The following is a 21,818-nucleotide window of genomic DNA, read 5'->3' as shown; positions in this document are numbered from 1 at the left end:
ATAATGAGGTCTCTTTTGGATATATTAATTTGAAATACCTGTGGGACATCCAATTCTAGATTTTTTAGGATGATGCAAGGTGTATAACTATCAGGTAGTGCATTTTCAAAACAGTTCCTTCTTTTTTTTTTTTTGTAATAGCTTTTTATTTACAAGTTATATGCATGGGTAATTTTACAGTATTGACAATTGCCAAACCTTTTGTTCCAATTTTTCCCCTCCTCCCCACCCCTTCCCCTAGTATAAATTAGATACACAATAAGTATACATGACCAAAACGTTATTTTGCTGTACAAAAAGAATCTGTGAAGTCTGTGAAGGAAATCCAAAATGCAGGCAGATAAAAATATAGGAATTGGGAATTCAATGTAATGGTTCTTAGTCATCTCCCAGAGTTCTTTTGCTGGGTGTAGCTGTTTCAGTTCTTTACTGCTCTATTGAAACTGATTTGGTTCATCTCATTGGTGAAGATGACCAGGTCTATCAGAATTGATCATTATATAGTATTGTTGTTAAGGTATATTGCCTCGGCCCACTTCATTAATTCATTCATTCATTTTAATTTCTTCCCTTCTCTCCCTTTTTCTCAGGCTACTGCAGTCAGCCAGAGAAACACACACACACACACACACACACACACACACACACACACACACGAGAGAGAGAGAGATTTTTCAAACTTCTTGATATTTTCTAAGCCTGAAACTCCGAGGCTGAATTCTTATCTTTTACAAACTTGCTAACTTTTAACACAGACACACACAGACACACATGGAGCTCCATTTTACTAACCACAGTTGCAACGGTGTACTTAAAAATTTTTCAACAAAACAGACAAATCACACAGAACATAGAACAGTTACAACATTAAACATATAACACATACCCAAAGGATATTTTCCAGCATCCCAGAAAATACCCGTTTCAGAACTTTACCCAGAACAGAACCAGAATAACCAGAACCAGAACCAGATGGGTACGCCAAAAGGCACTCAGACAGACTTACTCTCCCAAATGCGCAATCAATATCATTGTCCACTGTAGGCCTGATTGAAGCTGAAGAACCGCTTCCTTCAAGTCCGCGGAGCTAAAGGGTCTCACTTGGAGAAGCTGAAGAAAAGCCATTGAAGCTTTGGGAGGAGGGTCATACAGGATCCTTTTCATTGTTTTTGGGAGCCTAATTTGAGCCTAGAATTGGTGTGCTTAAAGGCACCTTTTAAGAAAGAGGTATTGTCCTGAATTATTTTGTTAACATAAAAATCATTAAAGCAATCTCCAACTCTTTTTCACCTTTTCTCATCAATGGTTCCTTCCTGCGGGAACCATGGGCAGACATCTTCTAAAAACTTAAAAATTTTACAAACTCATTTTTTCTTAACCTTTACTCTACGCGTCCTTAATAAATCCTTGATATCCTCAACAAATCTATCATATACACTAATTTCTTCTCTCTCTTGGTATCAAAACCTCTTACCATACCCAGGTCTCTGTTCCTCGGGGTAGGTGGACCCGTGGCGACCTTATTCTCTAACCCTAACCCTCTTTGCCCTCCTTTTCAGCTTCTTTTTATGTTTTGTCTTCCCATTAGATTGTAAGCTCTTTGAGGGCAGGACCTATTTCTTTTTATATTTGATTCCAGCACTTAGCACAGTATCCAGCACATGTTGTTGTACAGTTGTTCAGTCATATCTAATTCTTTTTTTTTTTTAGTGATTTTTTTTAAATAGCCTTTTATTTACAGGTTATATGTATGGGTAACTTTACAGCATTAACAATTGCCAAACCTCTTGTTCCAATTTTTCACCTCTTACCCCCCCCCCCCCTCCCCCAGATGGCAGGATGACCAGTAGATGTTAAATATATTAAAATATAAATTAGATACACAATAAGTATACATGACCAAAACGTTATTTTGCTGTACAAAAAGAATCAGACTCTGAAATATTGTACAATTAGCTTGTGAAGGAAATCAAAAATGCAGGTGTGCATAAATATAGGGATTGGGAATTCAATGTAATGGTTTTTAGTCATCTCTCAGAGTTCTTTCTCTGGGCGTATGTGGTTCAGTTCATTGCTGCTCCATTGGAAATGATTTGGTTGCATATCTAATTCTTTGTGACCCTATGGACTATACTGCCTATAGAATTTTCTTGGCAAAGATACAAGGGGTTTGCATCCCCTTTATGAAGGCAAACAGAGATTAAGTAACTTCACGAGGTCACACAACCAGTTCATGTCTGAGACTAGATATTGATTTAGGTTTTCCTGACTTTAGGCTTGGCTTGCTATCCCTCTAACTGCCCACCTAGAACATAGTAGGCACTTAATGAATATTTATTGACCATCATATTCAAGCTACCTTTTCTGCTATCTGGCTTGAATACCAGCTCTCTTTGCCTTTTTTCTATGTGGACCTTTAGCCCAAAGTGAAAAAGACTAGAGTTATACAGATGATTATCTTTTTATTCATTTTAAAATTTATTCCACGTGAAGGGGAAGATCTTTATGACCAAAGCAGAACTAGAGATCATTACTGATCACAAAATAGAAAATTTCGATTATACCAAACTGAAAAGTTTTTATACAAACAAAACTAATGCAGACAAGATTAGAAGGGAAGCAATAAACTGGGAAAATATTTTTACAGTCAAAGGTTCTGATAAAGGCCTCATTTCCAAAATATATAGAGAATTAACTCTAATTTATAAAAAATCAAGCCATTCTCCAATTGAAAAATGGTCAAAGGATATGAACAGACAATTCTCAGATGAAGAAATTGAAACTATTTCTAGTCATATGAAAAGATGCTCCAAGTCATTATTAATCAGAGAAATGCAAATTAAGACAACTCTAAGATACCACTACACACCTGTCAGATTGGCTAAGATGACAGGAAAAAATAATGATGATTGTTGGAGGGGATGCGGGAAAACTGGGACATTGATGCATTGTTGGTGGAGTTGTGAACGAATCCAACCATTTTGGAGAGTAGTTTGGAACTATGCTCAAAAAGTTATCAAACTGTGCATACCCTTTGATCCAGCAGTGTTACTACTGGGATTATATCCCAAAGAGATTATAAAGAAGGGAAAGGGACCTGTATGTGCACGAATGTTTGTGGCAGCCCTTTTTGTAGTGGCTAGAAACTGGAAACTGAATGGATGTCCATCAGTTGGAGAATGGCTGAATAAATTGTGGTATATGAAAATTATGGAATATTACTGTTCTGTAAGAAATGACCAACAGGATGATTTCAGAAAGGCCTGGAGAGACTTACACGAACTGATGCTGAGTGAAATGAGCAGGACCAGGAGATCATTATATACTTCAACAACAATACTAGATGATGACCAGTTCTGATGGATCAGGCCATCCTCAGCAACGAGATCAACCAAATCATTTCTAATGGAGCAGTAATGAACTGAACTAGCTATACCCAGAAAAAGAACTCTGGGAGATGACTAAAAACCATTACATTGAATTCCCAATCCCTATATTTATGCACACCTGCATTTTTGATTTCCTTCACAAGCTAATTGTACAATATTTCAGAGTCTGATTCTTTTTCTACAGCAAAATAACGTTTTGGTCAGGTATACTTATTGTGTATCTAATTTATATTTTAATATATTTAACATCTACTGGTCATCCTGCCATCTAGGGGAGGGGGTGGGGGGGGTAAGAGGTGAAAAATTGGAACAAGAGGTTTGGCAATTGTTAATGCTGTAAAGTTACCCATGTATATATCCTGTAAATAAAAGGCTATTAAATAAAAAAAATAAAAAAATTTATTCCACGTGAACTATACTCACAGAGTCATCTTACACCTCCCATTGTAAGTTACAATATATCTAGTAAAATTCATTAGCCTTGTGTACAAGGGCTGTCACAATAAACACTTTATCTTTTCAGCTTCACCTTATGCTACATATGCTTTACTCCTGGTAGAATATGAACATGTCCAGTGTTTTCCTATTAGAATACCTTTGCTGATGTTGTTTCTTCTGCTTTAACCCAGTTTCTGCCTGATGAACATCTACCTATCTTCTAAGCCATATTACAAATACTGCTTCTTTACTGATGCTTTACTTATTATAACAGAAAGTTATTCTTTTTTTCTGTTTTTCTGAATCACTCCAAGTGGTTTTCAATCTCTCTCACAGCATTTAAATTCAGTCTTGTATTATAGTCTTGTTTTTTTAATCTAAATAGTGCTCTCTCTCTGCAGAAATTATAGCTAGATGGTTCAAAGGATGTCCAATCAAGTCCATCAAACCACTGTAGCCTTTTAAAAGGTAGGGTAGCAACTCATTTTTGTTTTCTGTGTAGCCAAGATATCAAATTCAAGTTGAAGAGGGCCACTAACCCTGTATTGTATGTAGATAAGGATCCTTGCCAGCTGCATATTGACTCAGAAAGCCACATATTAACATTATTTATATTCTGTTTTATTTTTATTTATTACATTAAGTATTTCCCTGTTATATTTTATACTGGAATTGGCTGAGTCTCATATTCTTCTGTGGAGCATATAGCTCATATATAGTTAAATATAGTTGTTTGTTTTAGATGTTCAGTTCGAACTAAGATCATATTTATCTAAACTAGATACCTGTATTTGTCTTTGGACAATGAGAATTTGGGCAGTGACCTAGGGAGGCAAGTATAGGAATCCAGTTCAATTCAATGAAGTGTTCTTTCAGTCTTGACTTTGTTGCTACTTGATTTGTGACCTTAGGTAAATTCTTAGATGTTCCTCCACTTTATGATGGCTGTGGTTTCATTAATTTCCCAAAACATTTTTTTATTATTATTTAAAAAACCCCACCCAACAATAACCCCAAACCAACAAACAAAAAAATCCCTAAATAGATTTCTGTGAGCTCAACCTTAATTTGAGTCTTAAGCCTTAATGTTTCATAACATGGTAGGACTCCTTTGTACATCTTTGTTTCAGAAGAAGAAAGGGGTTAAGGGGACTGAAGGCCCATCATGGGAAAAAAAATGCTGACTGATTAAAATCCTATTTTGGATGATGCAAGCCTTCGCAATTTGTGGAATAAAGTTCTATCTCAACTTAAAACTGTTTAGTCATTTTTCAGTCATGTTCAACTCTTCATGACCCCATTTGGGGTTTTCTTGGCAAAGAGACTGGAGTGGTTTGCCATTCCTTCTCCAGCTCATTTGATGAGCAAATTGAGATAAACAGAGTTAAGTGACTTGCCAAGGATCCCACAAGTACTAAGTGTCTAAGACTGGATTTGAACACACTAGGCCCAGCACTTTATCCCTTGCATATCTAGCTTCCCCTTAGATAGAACTAGTATAGTCCTAATCAGAAAAAAAAAAATTATCAGAGAATAAGGATAGTTAAGTATTATAGATTAATGAATCTCTCTCAGCTTCTAATCCTTTACTCCTATATATTAGATATACTTCCTTGATTAGCATAAAATGGTAAAATGAGCACTCCTGAAATGTACATAATCCACTAAAGTTGATGATGCTTTCTATAATCCAAAACGTTTGAGAGCAGTGGGATTTTCAATCTATTCTTTACTCCTTAAAGCTTAGTGTATTGTACAGTGGGTGTATATTTAGTAAACCTTCCTTGAATGGTTTGAATTGTGCCTCTTTAACTAAAAATCTTTATTTTCCTTTTGTGCACTGTCCTGATTTGTATTGTCAGACACTGGAGATACCTGTGCTCTGGCTCATTCTCTGTGAAGAAATATATAAATATGCATATATATATACGTACACATGCATGCATATGAAGGTATATCTACATATACATACATACATGTATATATACACACATACATATATATACTATCTATCTATCTATCTATATGAACTAAAATAGACTATATAAAAACATACTATGATTTCCCAGGACCAAAGAAAATAAATAATTATCAAATCTTTTCTTTGAGCTCCCCTGAATTAATATAGCCATAATATCTGCTGATGGAACACTATTTAAATTATTATCTTAAAAACACATTAATTTCTTTTTATTTTTTGTATCTCCATTTCCTTATTTTAATACTTATTGCTTTATGAATCATGTTGAGAGAGAAATCAGAACAAAAGGGAAAAACCATGGGAGAGAAAAAAAAAACATAGCATATATTGAATTATACTCATATCTTCATATCTCTTTTTCTGGATGCAGATGACATTCTCTGTCCAAAGTCTATTGGGATTACCTTGGATCACTGAACCACTGAGAAAAATCAGGTCTTTCATAATTGATCATCAAACATTCTTCTTGTTACTGTATACAATGTATTCCTGGTTCTGCTTATTTTGCTTAACATTAGTTCTAAACTAATTTCTTTCCAAAAACCTGCCTTCTGACATCTCAGAGGTTTCAGAAGTATTATTCAGTCTGTCAACATGCATTTATTAATTGCCTGCTATATACCAGGAAAGTACATTCTATGTGAAGAAAGATATAAGTATATATGTATACATTCCTATCCACATGTATGTATATGTAGGTATATCCACATATACATACATATATGTGCATATGCATACATACACTATTTATCTGTATGAGCTAAATAGATACTCAAGATATAAATACAAAGAATGAAATAATGTCCACTCTTAAAGAGCTTCTTTTTTTTAGGGTAGACAGATGAATAAATAAAAAGTAGTTAAATCTAGAGGATTGGAAGCATATGTCTTGAAGTAAAGGCTTTTGTGAGGTAGAGGTAAAGAGGTATTGTATTCTAGGCATGTGAGGATGGCCATTGCAAAAGCAAGGAGATGAGATGGGAGATTTTGTGTGAGAAACAGCAAGAAGTCTATTTTAGCCAAATTGAAAACTATAGCAAAGGGAGTTAATATCCAATAAGGCAACAACGGAAAGTCACTTTCTGCATAGAGGAGAGATCAGAGTATGGAGAGATTTGAAGCAAAGAAACTAATTAGAGGACCATCATAATCTAGCTGGACATAGAGATGGCAATATGTGGCACTTGACTGGATGAGGGATGAAGATTTGAGCATAAGGAAGATTTACATACCTGGGAGACTGGGAGAGTGGTGATACCTTTAACAAAAACAGGGAGGTTTGGAAAAATAAGTTCTCTGTTACTGGTTTTTTCTTTTTCCTTTTAAACAACAATTTTATTAGTTTGTGGCATCAGTCAACTAGGATACTATGTGCCAAACACTGTATTAAACTGGGTAAACAAAGAAAAACAAAAAAACCAAACTTGCTGAAAAACACTGATTCTAATGGCAGAGACAACATGAAAACAATTTTGTACAATGATAAGTTATGGATAGATTAAGGAGATTCAGAAAGTCTTGAAGGAAGCCAGGGAAGCTAAGAAATGGAGGAAAGGGAGAATGTTCCAGGCATGAAGGACAGTCAGTAAAAAAAGGTCAGAGTTGTGTGAAGAACAGTAAGAAGGCCGGCACCAAACATCTTAGTGTAACCTTATAAATAATACTCTGCTAGAAAAAATTGTCAGTCTACTTGAATCAAGTTCCAGCTTTCTTACACCCATGCACAATGCAGATTCTTCAGTATATTAGCAGATACTATCCCAAATATTGAATTGCTTATGGTATGAGGCAAAAGTCCCCAGGGCAAACTCCTGCTTTGATTAAAAAAAAGGGATCCCATGAGACCTTAGTATCTTTGGATCTACTAAACTATTGCTTTAAAAATCTTACTCCAAAAATAATGTTAGACAAAGGCAGGGAATATTTTCTGCCAGGCCAGAGGGTCAACATAAATTCATTTTTGATCCATTAGAACAGCAAATTAGGACAAAATTAAAGGGAGGAGAAAATTGAAACCAGTTGGATTTTAAGATTGCCAGGGCTTTATGATTTCAAGTCTTCTTTCTTTTAGTTAATTCCATTGGAGTGGTTCGATTTGATCCATTTTTTTCCTTGCTTCCCCCTAAAAAACCAAACAGCCAAGTAATTACTGTTGATAGTAGCATGCCAGCTACAGAACTATAACCTTTACAGACTTGGGATTCCTCAAGAAATGTTGGAATAGCATTCCAGAGACCCACGCCTCATATACACACAGATGCATTTTTGTCAGCTGTGGAGGGTGTGGGCTGTCTTTCACAGTGGTAGATGTAACTTTGCAAAGCCTTTGTGGCTAACCCTTCAGGAGAGGTTTCAGCCAGACTGGCTCATCTTGATTTGAGGATTAGTGGCAAGGGGCTGGTTTGGTCATGTTGCTTCAGTCATCAGGGACTGGCAGATAGCTAATTGCTAGACTTAGGATCAAGCTTAGTGAAGAGGGAAGAGGTAAATTTTAAAAAAGTTAGAAAGGAAATAAGAGTACTAGATTATGACTCAATTTTAACTTCCCAATGGAAAAATACCAAGAAAATTGAAAGAATCTGAGATACATAAAAAGGCTTCCTTCAATCACATTCACATGCATAAGGTACTCATTCTGTCAATCTCAAACAAAAAGAAAGCATCTTCATACTTTTTGTAATCATTTTAGTATACTTTCATTTCATTAGCTTTTGTTGTGATCTTTCTACCAAAGTATACTTTTGTGACTTAGATGGCCTTGAAAAATTGCTAGGGTAAAAAAATTCATCCTACTGTGATCAAAATGTTTAGAGTGCTCCTTAAAAAATAGAAATAAAATATATTAATCACATCTCTATGGGCATGTGTGTATGTTTAACATCATTCACTGGATCAAAGGAAGGCAGCTGCTGTAGTGGATGAAGGGCCTGATGTAGAAGTGGAAAGTTCAGACTTTGCCTCTAGCATAAACTGACTGATTGTACACAGGCTATTTAATTTCTTGGTGTCCTGGACAACTCTAAGATAGAAGAGTTACTGGTCATTCTTTGAAGAAAGGAGTTTGCACACCTGAGAATTTTTTCTATTGATGAAGTCACTTGGTCAATATCCAAAAATGTTCATAATTAAAGTAACTGACTACATATATATGTACACATATATACACAAATTGTAGGTAATATATCTCAACATATATCTCTATACATTTATATTTTAATACCATTTATATGTTTATATATGTATGGCATATGTTATTAAAGCAACTCTGGCTTATAGGGCTAGCTTAACCTACAGGGTAGACAGGCAACATTCCATCGGTACTTTTCATTTTCAACGGTCATCCCAACAGCCATTTTGAATTTCAGAAAGGAATCAACAATAAGTCTACATGGTATCAGTCTCTAATAATTTACTGTCAAACTTTTTTTGTGGACTCCCCCCCTCCTTATTGGGATTCCACATATTCAAGACTTTCTGCGGGTAAGAAACATGTTAATAAGATGATATTTACAATTTCCACATCTGAAGATGGCACAGGAATGTTAGAATTTACAGCAAGTTAGGCCATGGTATTTACAGTAATTTTTTTCAAGAAATCTACATAATGAATTGTATGCTTAAATGGTATTGATGAAAATGTGAGAATTTAACAAGCATTTAGTGGGTGTTCACTGTGTGCCAAGCACATCTTTCCCTCAATGAACTTATGTTCTATTTTTTTTTTTTTGGGGGGGGAAGGTGGTAGTGGTGGCGGATGGGGAAAAAGAATATGAATATAGAAAACTAAATATAAAATATGTACAAAGCAATTTGGGAGCAGAGCATTGATTCCTAATATGAAGAACAGTTAAATGTAAATAGGGCTTCAGGGGATATAATGGAAGGGTAAGGGAAAATGAGATGGAGACATTTTGAGGAATAAAGGATATAAGGTAGAGAGAGTAGGGACCCATGAAAGGAGCTTTGGCCTAGGTAGCCTATGATATTAGAAGACTTAGAATCATGAGGATTTTGAGCTTAGCTATGGGGCAGTAGATTGTTATGTCCTTCACAATGGTAATGGTAATGTTTATTTAATCAATCATTGAATAAGAGGTCGAAATTGGTGGGGAAGGGGATATATATAGATGGATTTTTTGCTGACTATTTTCAGCAGCAGACAATCTTTTTATGGTCCTATATTTGAATAAGGTATAAGATTTTAAAAAATACTGCTAGGTTTATTGCTTGTTGATTTAAAAAAACAAAACTTAGAACAAAATTATAGCTTTGAAGGTTCTTATCCAATAGGATGCCTATCAATAATAAGGAAAAAGTATACAGATTTCTCCAAAATATATAATTATGAAGAATAACTTTGTTCAGCAACATTAGTTCAGGTATAAAACAAGAAGATGTGTTCACTTAAGCAAAATTTATTTGCTAAAGCTATGATGGATATCTTGCAGTTCATGCAAAAGAATTCCCTATTAAGGCCTACATTTTCCAAATATTATTTGCAAATGACAATGTATTAATTGCATTGCAACTTAGAATGCTAGAGTCTTTTCAGTGAAATTTGAAGTAATGCAAAAAAGCTAATCCACATTAGATAAAAACAAAATGAATGAAAAAGACTCATATATTTCGATGGGTAACCTATTGAATTAATCTAAAGCATTTTGGACTGGGCACTGCTGACAAACAACAAGCTGGACCTAAAATATTGTAGTATTAGTAGATTTGGCTAGTGCATTTTAAAAATTGCCCGTTTTTCAACAGTTTCAAATTATTTGCTAATATAAAAGCCCATCTTTTAAATACAGGTATTTAATGGGTACAAATCATGGTATAAAGTTAATTTGGAATAATAAAAATTACAAGTCAAAAGACAATGAAAAGATGTGTGGTGACATAAGAAGCTTACAGAATGTTACCAATAATCATTTATTCCTTCTAAAAAGTGATGGAAAGGACACTGTCAGAAATGTATATGATGGATGACCAGAAGAGGTAAACTAATCATGTAGCTGAATATTTGAGACACGGGATGTACTGTTGGTAACCTCAAAATGTTAAAATAACCAAAGGAAAGCATCCAGGGTAGTAGATATGTCCCCTATGAAAGATTTACAGAAAAATAAGGACAAGAATCAGAGGATGAGAATTTGTGGAAAGAATACCATTGTTGATGAGATCATTGCTAATGATCCACTAATATATGTAAATGGGTTCTTAGTATTCTCCTAAGTCTTTTTCATTTTCTTTTCCCAAAAAAAAATTTTTTTTTTTTTTTTTTTTTGAGGCAACTGGGATAAAGTGATCTGTCTAGGGTCACACAACTAATAAGTGTTAAAGAGTCTGAGGCCAGATTTCAATTCAGGTCCTCCTGACTTCAGAACTGGTGCTCTATCTGTTGAGCCACCTAGCTGCCCTGCCTTTTCCATTTTAAGATTACACAACCAATGGTCCTTTATTTTTGTTTACTTTCTTTGCATTATCCATCTTTAACCTTTATTGAGATTTTGGAAAATCTTAATGCAGGTTTTGTTTCTCATCTCTGTTTTACAGGTAGAGAGCCTGAGATAGTCATTCAAAAAACATTTGTTGAGCCCCTGTTCTATATAGGTTCCTCTGGAAAAGTGTCCTTAGGTGACAGTCAGTCATTGGTGGACTTGACACAAGTTGACATGCCTCCAAATGGCCAGGGTTGATAATTTATGATTTTGTCCTAATGTTTTTCATCTGAAAAAACTTAAGTGCTTCCAGGTAACTGAAAAAGTCCAAGTAATAGTTATTAGTCTTGAAGTAGTACTCACTTTTAGACCCTCTCATGCAATGGAGTATTTTTCCCCCCTAGGGCCCTCATATATGCCTAGATTATTCATAGTCTTCTTTTTTATAGGCATTATATCTTATGTCCCTCCCTGGCCCCATCTAATATTATTAGCAGAACATATACCTAATCCCAAATTCACCCTTGATTTCCTGAGTTGCAACTGCCTAGCTGTGGGAATGGGGTCCAGACAAGGTTCAACCCTTTATCTGTTAGCTCTCATTTTTCACTATCAGGAAGTCTGTAACTTTGAGCCTTTATAAAAGAAAATCCATTCTGAGATCTTTTTTGCAACGTGTGAGGAATAGAAAGGTGAGAGGAAAATGAATAAAATATATAGGAAATTGTTCCTTTCATTACAATAATTGGGTTGAAAAATCTTAGAGGAGGACAGTGTGAAGTTGGATGAAACTTGTAGTTAGGAACACATGTCAATTAGCAGGTTATTTCTTGAGTGCTTAATATATGCCAGGTACTGTGACAAGAGGTGGGGAGATGCAAAGAAAGTGGAAGATAGCTATGGCAACCAAAAAGCTGATATTGTAATTCCAATAAGGGAGACAAAGTACACAAATAGGTATGTGTAAAATAAATTCAGAGTAGATACAAGGTAACCTTTTGGAACAGGTGCTAATAATTGTGGTGAGACCTAGAAAATACTTTTATAAAAGGAGTTGTTTCCCTTCTTCCTTGATAGAATGAAAATAAGATAGAGCAGTAGTTAGTATGCAGTGGATAGAACACTAGATCCAGAGTCAGGAGACCTGAGTTCAAATGTGGCCTCATATACTTAACCCTAGATATATGACTCTGGGCAAGCACTTAACTCCAATTGCCTTGACAACTCCCCTCCCCCCCCAAAAAAGATAGAATTTTTGGATCTCTTTCTCAAAAAGGTTTATAAGATCCTCAGGATGAGAATAAGATAGGTCAATCAAAATATTTATAGGAAGCTTTTGGAAGTTAGGAAACAAATTGTACCTTTTGAAATTTCTTTACAGAAGATTGAAATCTGCAGCCTGAACTCCTCCAGGGCCTTTTTGGCCTTCAATTTACCACTTGCAACAATTTTTTTTTTATCCCTATCTATCAAATGTGTATGTGTGTATATGTATATGTTTATGTATGTATATAAACTGATACCCACTTTAGAAATAAATTTAGTGTTACAGGCATTTTAAGACAAGTATAATGGAAATGTACTGTGAGGATTCTGTCGTAATTAAGTGGTTAAACATTTTTCCATTGCCAAAAGCTGACAATCAAAATCATATATATGTATGTATTTCAATATTTAGTGTGATTTTGTACAGCTAAAATCAAACTGTTCTTTCAAAATAAGGTATTTACTTCTAAGCTCTGTTGTGTTGCTTCTTGAGAACAAAATCGGCAGAATGTCTTTCAACAAAAATTTATTACGTTCTTACTATGTGCAAAGAGAAATAATTCATCATGTTTATTGAATTAAGCAAGGCATTATGCTAAGGATTAAAAAAGATAAAGCTCTTGTTCTCAAGGGACTTACTAATGGGGGATAATATATGTATGACAAATAATACTGATAAAAATGTACTCTTAAGGGCAAAGGAAAGTTAAAGTACTATACTTTTGTCTTGGATGTTGGGTAATCAGGAGACATCTCATTTAAGGGGGGCCTTGAGGAAATTAAAGATTTCAACAGATGGAAATGTGGAAGGGAGTGTGTTCTGGATATAGAAGAAGAAGAGAGCAGGATAAGATCAAGAGATATTAATTGTTCATTTTGATTGGAACAGTATATGAGGACATGAAAATAGAAATAAAGATGGAAAAGTATATGAGATGTAGATGTAAAGATGGAAAAGTATATGAGAGGTAGATGAGAGCCATTCATATTTAATCTGATTTGGAAGTAGGGAGTCACTGAAAGTTTCTGAACTTATTTTGGCAGCTATTTCAAGGATGGATTGGAAAGGGGAAAAGTTGGAATGGAAGAAGTTATCAAGTGGTCTAAGTAAAAGGTAATCAGGGCTTGAAAATTTGAGAATAGGCAATATGAGATCTAAGTCATATAGAGAGGCATAACTGACAGGAATCAATAACTGTCTTGTTACCAATTGGTAACTGTTGAATGAAACAGTGGTAGGAATGAAAAAAGATATAACCCTCTTTTTTCAAGTGGCTTAATAACGGAATAATTCATGCACACAAGAATGATAAGAAGTCTGGTCAAAATGGTATAGGAAATTTTAGGAAACAGTACTTTGTTCTTGGGGTGAGGGTAATCAGCAGATACTTTTCATCTAAGCTGGACCTTGGAGAAAGATAAAGATTTCAACAGGCAGGAATGTAGCAAGAAAAGAGAGTTAGACCTTTAGAAATGTGGTATTGTGGGTCAAGGGAGATTTTAGGGCTAGATGTACAGATATTGTAATCTGCTGTATAGAGATGATGATAAACCTTGGGAATAATTAAGATCAGGGAGGGAGAGAGATTATAGTGAGAAGCAAAAAAGCCAGAGTGTAAAAGCTTCACTATTTTCCCTGTTATCTTCTCATCAGCTGCACTGTCAGCAAAACCAAAGATCATGCTTTAGAGAATTTAACCCTTTTTTATTCCTACCCTGGGACTTTAGTTCCTCCTCTGATTTGTCTGCTCCAGCCAAGCTTTGCTTTACCTCCCTATGATCTTGTAACTATATCACCCCCTTCCTCTTCCATTTTAAAAAAAAAAATACATTCAATCAATATCAATACCTCTATTAATACTGGAAACTGGAAAGTATTTGTTAAACTATCCCATTTTGTTTCCGTGTGCCATTTTGTGTCTTTTCAAACCACTCTTTTTTATGTGTTGTTTCCCTCTATTAGAATTAGAATGTTAAACTCCTTGACTGATGGTACATTCTTCACACTTGTATCACAGTGCTTGGCACATAGTAAGCACTAAATACATTCTTTTTTCTTTCATTCACTTACAGGGAACACTTGCTGTTAGAAGAGAGGAGGAAGAGGACTTATTGAAGGAAATCAAGGAGTGGTCACACAGGTAAGAGAAGGGAATTACATGGAAGATAAGGGAAGGAAAGCAGTAAGGAAAAAGGATCGTCACAGAATAAGTCACAGAAAAGTGATGGAAAATGATGACTGAGAAAATTCTTTAGTTTTGGAAATGAAGAGGTCATTAGTGACAGAGAAAACTGATAGGAATGAAAGTCAGTACTGAGTTCAGGAATTTAAGAAAATAGTGAAAAGTGACAAGATGAAAACACTGGTCAACTCTTCTTTCCAGAAATTTAAGTGGGAAAAAAAAAATGCTAGTTGAATGAAGAGAAGTTTTTTCCTTTTTTCCCCCTTTTTTAAAAGAATGGTAGAGAGAATGGAAGAAGCAAGTAGAGATTGCTACAGCAATCATGAGCAAAGAGAAGGGATGAATAACCGAAACAGCATCCTGGGAAAGGATGTTTAAATGGAAGAGTTAGTTTTGGCAAAGAGGAAGGCAATCATCCTTTGACTTTAGTAAGGAAGGAGGTAATGGGTATAGAGTAGATTAAGCTAAAGAAATACAGCTCAGTTTTCTCAGCAAAGCAGAATAGTTTCTGCTCAAGATATTTATAGGCTTGTGTGTGTGTGTGTGTGTGTGTGTGTGTGTGTGGTAACAAAACCTGCACAGAAAACAAAATAGAACTAGGGCAATAGGAAAAGATACTAATAGGTAGCATAAGCATTCACAAGAGAATTTCTAATTGGGAAGTGATTTAAGAAAAGAATAGTTTTCATTTATAGATTGATGCTTAGGAAGGACTTCTTGGAGGAATTAACAGTTGCCTTTTACTCAATCTATCTTTTACACAGCTGCCAAATTAGTTCTTCAAGCACAGTTCACACCATGCCAGTCCCCTGCCTAAAAACATCCAGGGGAACTCTCTTTTGCTTCTCAGATAAACCAAACTCTTGTTTAAAACTTTAAAAGGCCTTGCTCTACAGAAGTGAGTACTAACTTATCTTTCCATGCTTACCACACATTCCTAACTTTAAGTGCATTCTATTTTCCAACCAAACTGGTCTGTTCCTCTTCCCCGCCCTCCCCAAGATTTCTGTGCTGTTGCACATGCCCAGAACGCTCTACCCCCTCCACCTGACTGTTAAGAATCTATCTTTTCTCTCAAAGCTCAGCTAAAGCTGTCTTCTCCAGAAAGCCTATCCAGATTTCCCACCTACCCAGCACTAGCTAATCTCCCTCCATTTTCAAATTTCAATGGTTACAAGTAATGGATTGGGACTTTATGCTGACACCAGCAGAGTGACCTGTCAAATCACTGAACCTATTTGCTCATCTGTAAAATAAAGAGATGGCACGGAACTCTAACTCTGTCATCCCACGTCTCCTAGTAGCAGGCAAGTTCTTTAAGGGGACTACTGCGTTTCCCTAAGTATCCCCAGGCGTTAGCAGCCTGACATAAAGACTGAGAATAGGTATCTTTTACATTAATGAGCAAAAGACGGTAGTTGGAAGTGGAAAAATTAAATTCGGGATGGAGACCCCCGCCCCGATCCTAGAGAAGGTTTCACGTCGCTTCCTCGGATTTGCCCCGGGCCGGGGCGTCACGAGCCAGAGCCACGACAAAATTTTCCTCCCAGTTTTTCATCACCTCAGGATTCCAAGAGGTTGATGGAGCCAAGAGGGGATTTTCCTGCCGAATTTTTCCGAAGCACGGCTTTAAAGCCTTGGTCGGATTTTGGCTTAGAGGCAAAAAAAAATTCCCGAAGCTTGGATCTTTTTTCTTAACTCAATTGACTACTTCCCAGTCTTTCTGGGACGCACAGCTCGTGGACTCCGCGCCCCCTTCCTGACAGGTGCACAGCCTCCCCCTCTGCTCCCCTCCACTCCGGCCCGCACCCTGGCCCCCCCTCCGTCGCGTTGCAACCCTGGGCGTGCACGCCTCGGTGGGGGCGCGCCCGGCTGCGGGATCGCGCACGCATGCCTCCCGCCGCCTCCACCTCCCTTTCCCTCCCTCCACCCATCCCTCCACCCCCTCCTCTTCCCTCCCCCTCCCCCCTCCCCCAGTGTGCCGCCCGATCGCTTGCTCGCTCCCTCCCTCGGCCCCTCGCACTCGCTCGGGCTGGGCCTCCCCCTCCCCCCGGCTCTCTCGGTCTCCTCAGGCGGTAGCCCGCGCTCTGTGGATGTGGCTGGCCGCCGCCGCCGCCGCCCCCCTCTCCCTAGCTCGCCGCCTGCCCTGTAGCCGCCGCCTGCGCTTCCTCGGCCCTCCTTCTCCTCCTCCTCCTCCCCCCTTCGTCCTCCTCCTCCGCCGTCTCAGCTTCTGCCTCGGCCGCCGCCTCCACAGCTTGGGCCCCGCCGCCGCGATGCCGGAGAAGAGGCCCTTCGAGCGGCTGCCGGCCGACGTCTCCCCGATCAACTACAGTCTCTGCCTCAAACCCGACCTACTGGACTTCACCTTCGAGGGCAAGCTGGAGGCCGCCGCCCAGGTAGCCCCGAGCCCCGAGATCGGTCCCGGGGACCGCACGCGGGTCTGGGGGGGGGGGGAGGCGGGCGTGGGCATGCGGGGGGGATCAGGGCAGTTAGGCCGCGTCGCTGGAGGGGGGGAGGCGGCGGCAAGGAGGGCAGGGGGCCGCGCCCCGCCCCGCTGGGCTAGGAGGCCCCGGAGGAGGAGACGGCCAGGCCCACCCTCCCCTTCTCTTTTCGCCTTGCACTGGGGGAGGTGGGGGCGAGGCCCTCTGGAAAATGAGCTGTGGCAAAGGACTGGGGGCAGGGGGACCCAGAAATCTGTCCGAGTTTCCTCTCCCTCCCCAAAAGAGCCTCGGAGCACACCTGTGTGGATCTCCCCACTCCGCCCCTTCCGGGCTTTGCTGCATTATTCTTGAGAGGGTGATTCAGGGAGGAAGAGGGGTCATCGGAGAGGTGTCTCTCCTTCCTCTACCTTCCAGCCTGTCACTTCTCTGTCCTCCCGCGGGCTGGGGGGCTGGGGGCTGAGGCTGCGGGAGATTAGAGGCGGGGGAGACCGGGGAAGGTTAATCTCAGTCCAGTTTGTTGGCACATTTTCCCCGCCCTTGTTCTAAGGCCAGGAAGATGATCCTCCCCCTAGTGACAGTGCAGCAGTGACTTTGTTCCCCTCTCTTCTCTCCTCCCCACCCCCCACCCCCATCCCCTTCGTAGCTGGGGCACAACCCCTTCCCTCCTTTTCTTCATTTCAGAGTCCCAGCGCCCCTTCTTAGGGGTTCTTGAAGCAGGTGGATTTATTGCTCCAGTGATAGTTACCAAACAGTGCTTTCCCCGAGAACAGTTAGTTTTGGCATATCATTGGTGAAAATATTCTTTTCTTTATAATTGTAGATATGAGTAAGTCGTACTTTTTTTCAGCGGCTGCTTTATTTCAGATTTTGCTAAATTTCAAGCCTGCACGAGTACCATTTAGAGTGGTTTGAGAAGAATGAAATGGAATTTTGAAATAGGAAATGTTTAGTCTAACTTGGATCAGTTATAGTTTTTAAAACACGTGCCATGTTGGGAGAAAAATGAGCAATAATGCATTTGATGCCCTTAAAATGCTTTTATGGCTTTCCCCCCTTTTTCTTTACTACAATGGGGATAGGAAAAACCCAGTAGGCCTGCGTTCTAGAGGACAGGATTTATCAGTAAAATTAAAGAGATATAAACTAGTCTTGGAATGTTTGTTAAAAGCTCATTCAGTGAACTTGGCAGACTTCTGTGACAGCCTAAAGGGCAAGATAAACAGGGTAAAAATTCTTCCAAAATGGTTGTTCAAGCAGATGGAATATTTTTGATGTGCTACTGCGTCAAAAGGCAAAATTTAGCATTGTGGAAATAAGGTGACTTAAATTTTTTTTTCCATTTATATAAATGAATGCCGAATGAGAAGATCTTGGTCTAAAATTAGGATTTGGGAGTCTGGGTCTAGTTATGGTTTGAGTGGAGTGATTTTTTTTCTGCTGTTTGATATGTTAGCAGGGGGTAGGTGGGAGGGTTTGTAAATATTATTCTGTCTTGTGACTTGGCCAAACTGCAGGAAGATTGACCTAGTGATGAATGAAATTGTGAGAAAAGAGTAATCCTTAAAAATCACATTTTTTTTTCATCTTTTTTTAAATTGTCACAATTGCTCCTTTTTCAGAAAAAAAAAAAAGATTTATAAGAAGTAGATAGAGAAATAGAAAATATATACAGGCAAAAAAAATTTTAAGTTTATTTCATAGTTTGAATTTAAGGAATGAAAGGGGATAGGGCTAGAAGGTTTTTTTTTTTTTTTTTTTAATGGAATACCTGGAGCAAATACAGGTTTGTTTTCTTTAAATACTCTTGCTTTTCAAAAGAGATGGCCATTACATGAAAGCCTGTTTTTGGATTTGAGAACCTATATATTAATGTATTGGAATATATAATAAAAACATTTATGTGTATGTAAAATATTGGAATATGTAAATTATAAAAGAGGAACATGAAGCTGTTAAAAGGTGGATATAGTATGTAAACTTAAGAATATGTAGCAAAGTTTGTTAATATTCATGTGAATTAAAACAAGAAGCTTCCTCTTAATATGGACATTTGACTTAACAAAATTAATACCTTTAAAGACCTATTTTGTAATGCAGATGGATGGAATTAACTCCATTGGCGTAGTATCATAAAAAAAATATGCAAATTGTTCAGGTACCATAGTTGCAAAATCTTATGATAAGCCTAGAGTATTTAAGTACAGGTTACATATTAGAAACTTAGTGGATTTTTAACTTTGTTTTGGGTGTGGGCCTGTGGGGGAGGTGAAGAAATTATTGTCCATGTGCAGGTCTTTTGCCTTTGTGCAAAATTAGTGCAAATGACTTAGGTTTAAAATCTTAATTTCTTTGTATCTAGAAAAACTAGTCTTTTTTTCCCCTTACTGGTTTTTGAGGCAAATGCATTTGGTAGATGTTTCAAGTAGTAAACTTAAAGTAGTTTATAAATTAGTGAATGTGGCTATCTGTCCTGATAAAACCCTGTAATGATAAATGGTATAATACTTGGGCTTTCTCCTGTGATAAAACAGAAGTAGCCTAAATCTTCAAGGCCAAAGATCAGGATATGCCAGCAAAAAATTATATTGTTACTGAGAGGGAAGTTACAACTATAATAGTTATTTTGACTGAAAGGAAGACTCCTTGGCACCTTAATGGATATTGTCAGATCCTTGTGGTATGGTAGTTATTCTTCAAAGCATTTTTGTATTCCATGAGTAATCATTTTGATATTCTTTGCTTTCCCACTTTTTTTTGAGTGGGGGAGGTGAAGGGAGGGAAATGTTTGTAATTGAACTGAAATTTTTCAGATCAAAAAATACTTTGAAGAGGTTAATAAGACCTTATTCTGACATGTACTGACTTTCTTTTCACTACTTTTTCCTCTAAATATGTTGTTGGGAGGAGGTCTAAAGTACAACACATTGGTATTATGCAGTAATATACTCCTTTAGCTGGTTATCAGGGAAGAAAGTCAAGTTTTGTAAATAACTTTAGCAAACTTCTTTAGATTCCAGAACTTTAAAAAATGTAAACTGTTTTGAATGAAGAAATTTCTGGATTGCACTATATACCTCTGTCACCTTAAAGTATATGAAAAGTAATACAACCTTTATTACTCTAGGTATTTCCATCATTTACTTTGCTATGCCATAATATGACTCTCATATGAAAATTTCAGATGCCATGTAGTATCATAGGGTTAGAATTGAAAAGGAACTTAGAAATTATTTAATCTGATTTATTTCATAGATGAGTAGTAAATTAATGCTCATCAAGAAACTTTCACAAGGTCATACAGCATGCAAGTAGCAGAGCTAGTACTGAAACCCAGGTTGTTTGAGTAAAGTCCTGTGCTTTTCCCAGTATACCAATAGTCTGACATTGGCTCAGATTATTGAGATGTTTATAAAACTATTTGCCCTTTGAATAAATGACCCCTGCCTAAGTTTTTCATAACTTTGTGTCTATAAAAATTTTTTTTTCTTCCATTATCCTTCTTCATCCTCAGTTGTTTGTTTTTCTATGTACCTTCTGCCCAACTAAGAGATGTCTTCTAATTTGTGACTTCTAATCACCTGTGAGCTGGAAATAGTCAGATACACAATATTATTAGATAAAATAAGTAAAGAGGTTTTGAAAGGGAAATTGAGGCAGTCTCCTATGGTTGAAGTGCTTGGATTTTTAATAATAGCATGTACTTTATGCCATTCGTTTTAGCTGGTTAGAGATTTTAAAGCTTGCTTCCTGATTTTCAGTGGTAGTCTTGCTGAACCTAGTGAGATGTACTATTGTAGTACAGATTGTCTATTTATTGTACTCGACACAGACATTTTTCTGTATATCTGAGTTTCTTTGGTTTGTTTATACTAGTCTAGAATGAGCCCTTTGGTCATAATATTGATCTGTTTTGGTCCTAAATTGGTTAGGAGTCTTCTGAAATATGATTTATACTGAAATCAGATTTTGAGATTTAAGTTTGCAGCTTTATTTATATGTGTTTTTGTTAACACTTTGGTGTTAAAAATTTGATCCATAGTTATGTTAACAAATCATCTTTTTATGGTTGCCTTGAGAAATTTTACTGCTGCTTCATAGACTCAGATTATTATAAATTTTATATGCACATGATGAAACTCAAGTATCTTGTTAATCTGAGTGAGTCATACTTTAAAATGACTTCCATTTAAAAATGGTCACAACTGGAGTTTCTGTTATTGACAATCTGGGCTTTAGTAGAGATTCTTGGTTCATGCTATAACAAATACCTTGTATAGTTCTGAATGATTCTGGTAAAAACTTATTCAGAAAAACATGAGCTGCTACAGATTGCAGTCTTTCCAGGCATAGGAAACCTCCTTTGTAAAATTGTTACCAAGGGGTCAAACTGTCTCCTTAGCCCAGTTATTACTGAAGTGCATTCTGTATCTAACAACCTGGTAGGCTAAAACTCTGGGCAGGAAACAAAGAAAGGATACATGAATATTCTGTAATTTAGAAGAATAAAAGGCAAAAGTTAAAAATGAGCCTGTTATTAAAACATTTTAATACTTAATATTTGCTTCAAATCTAGAAATTAGAGACTGAATCTAAAATTAGGAAACTTGGATTTTGGAACAAGAAGATAACCTTAAGGCAGTAATACTAAAATTTGTTTGAACTGTTTATCATTTCACTTGATGCTG

General features: G+C 37.2%; 1 protein-coding gene across 3 annotated transcripts in view; it reads left to right on the top strand.

Moving 5' to 3' along the window:
- Positions 1 to 9,164: 9,164 nt before the first annotated feature.
- The window catches only part of NPEPPS (aminopeptidase puromycin sensitive), an 84,380-nt gene continuing 71,726 nt past the window's right edge, over positions 9,165 to 21,818 (top strand). Inside the window, exons 1-2 of one of the 3 annotated variants that reach the window (XM_031966132.1) lie at positions 9,165 to 9,288; positions 14,583 to 14,650. Coding sequence is in view for 1 of the 3 variants with exons in the window: in XM_031966131.1 (XP_031821991.1) it covers positions 16,786 to 17,088 (303 nt within the window). In the remaining 2 variants the exon portion in view is untranslated. Of the gene's footprint in view, positions 9,289 to 14,582; positions 14,651 to 16,673; positions 17,089 to 21,818 lie in introns of those variants that run through there. The other 2 variants (XM_031966133.1, XM_031966131.1) reach the window with 2 other exon arrangements.

This window comes from Sarcophilus harrisii, chromosome 4 (assembly GCF_902635505.1).
Source record: "Sarcophilus harrisii chromosome 4, mSarHar1.11, whole genome shotgun sequence".
In the NCBI taxonomy this organism is placed as follows: Eukaryota; Metazoa; Chordata; class Mammalia; order Dasyuromorphia; family Dasyuridae; genus Sarcophilus; species Sarcophilus harrisii.
The sequence above is the reverse complement of the archived record's forward strand: the minus strand, read 5'-3'. Positions and strand labels throughout refer to the sequence as shown.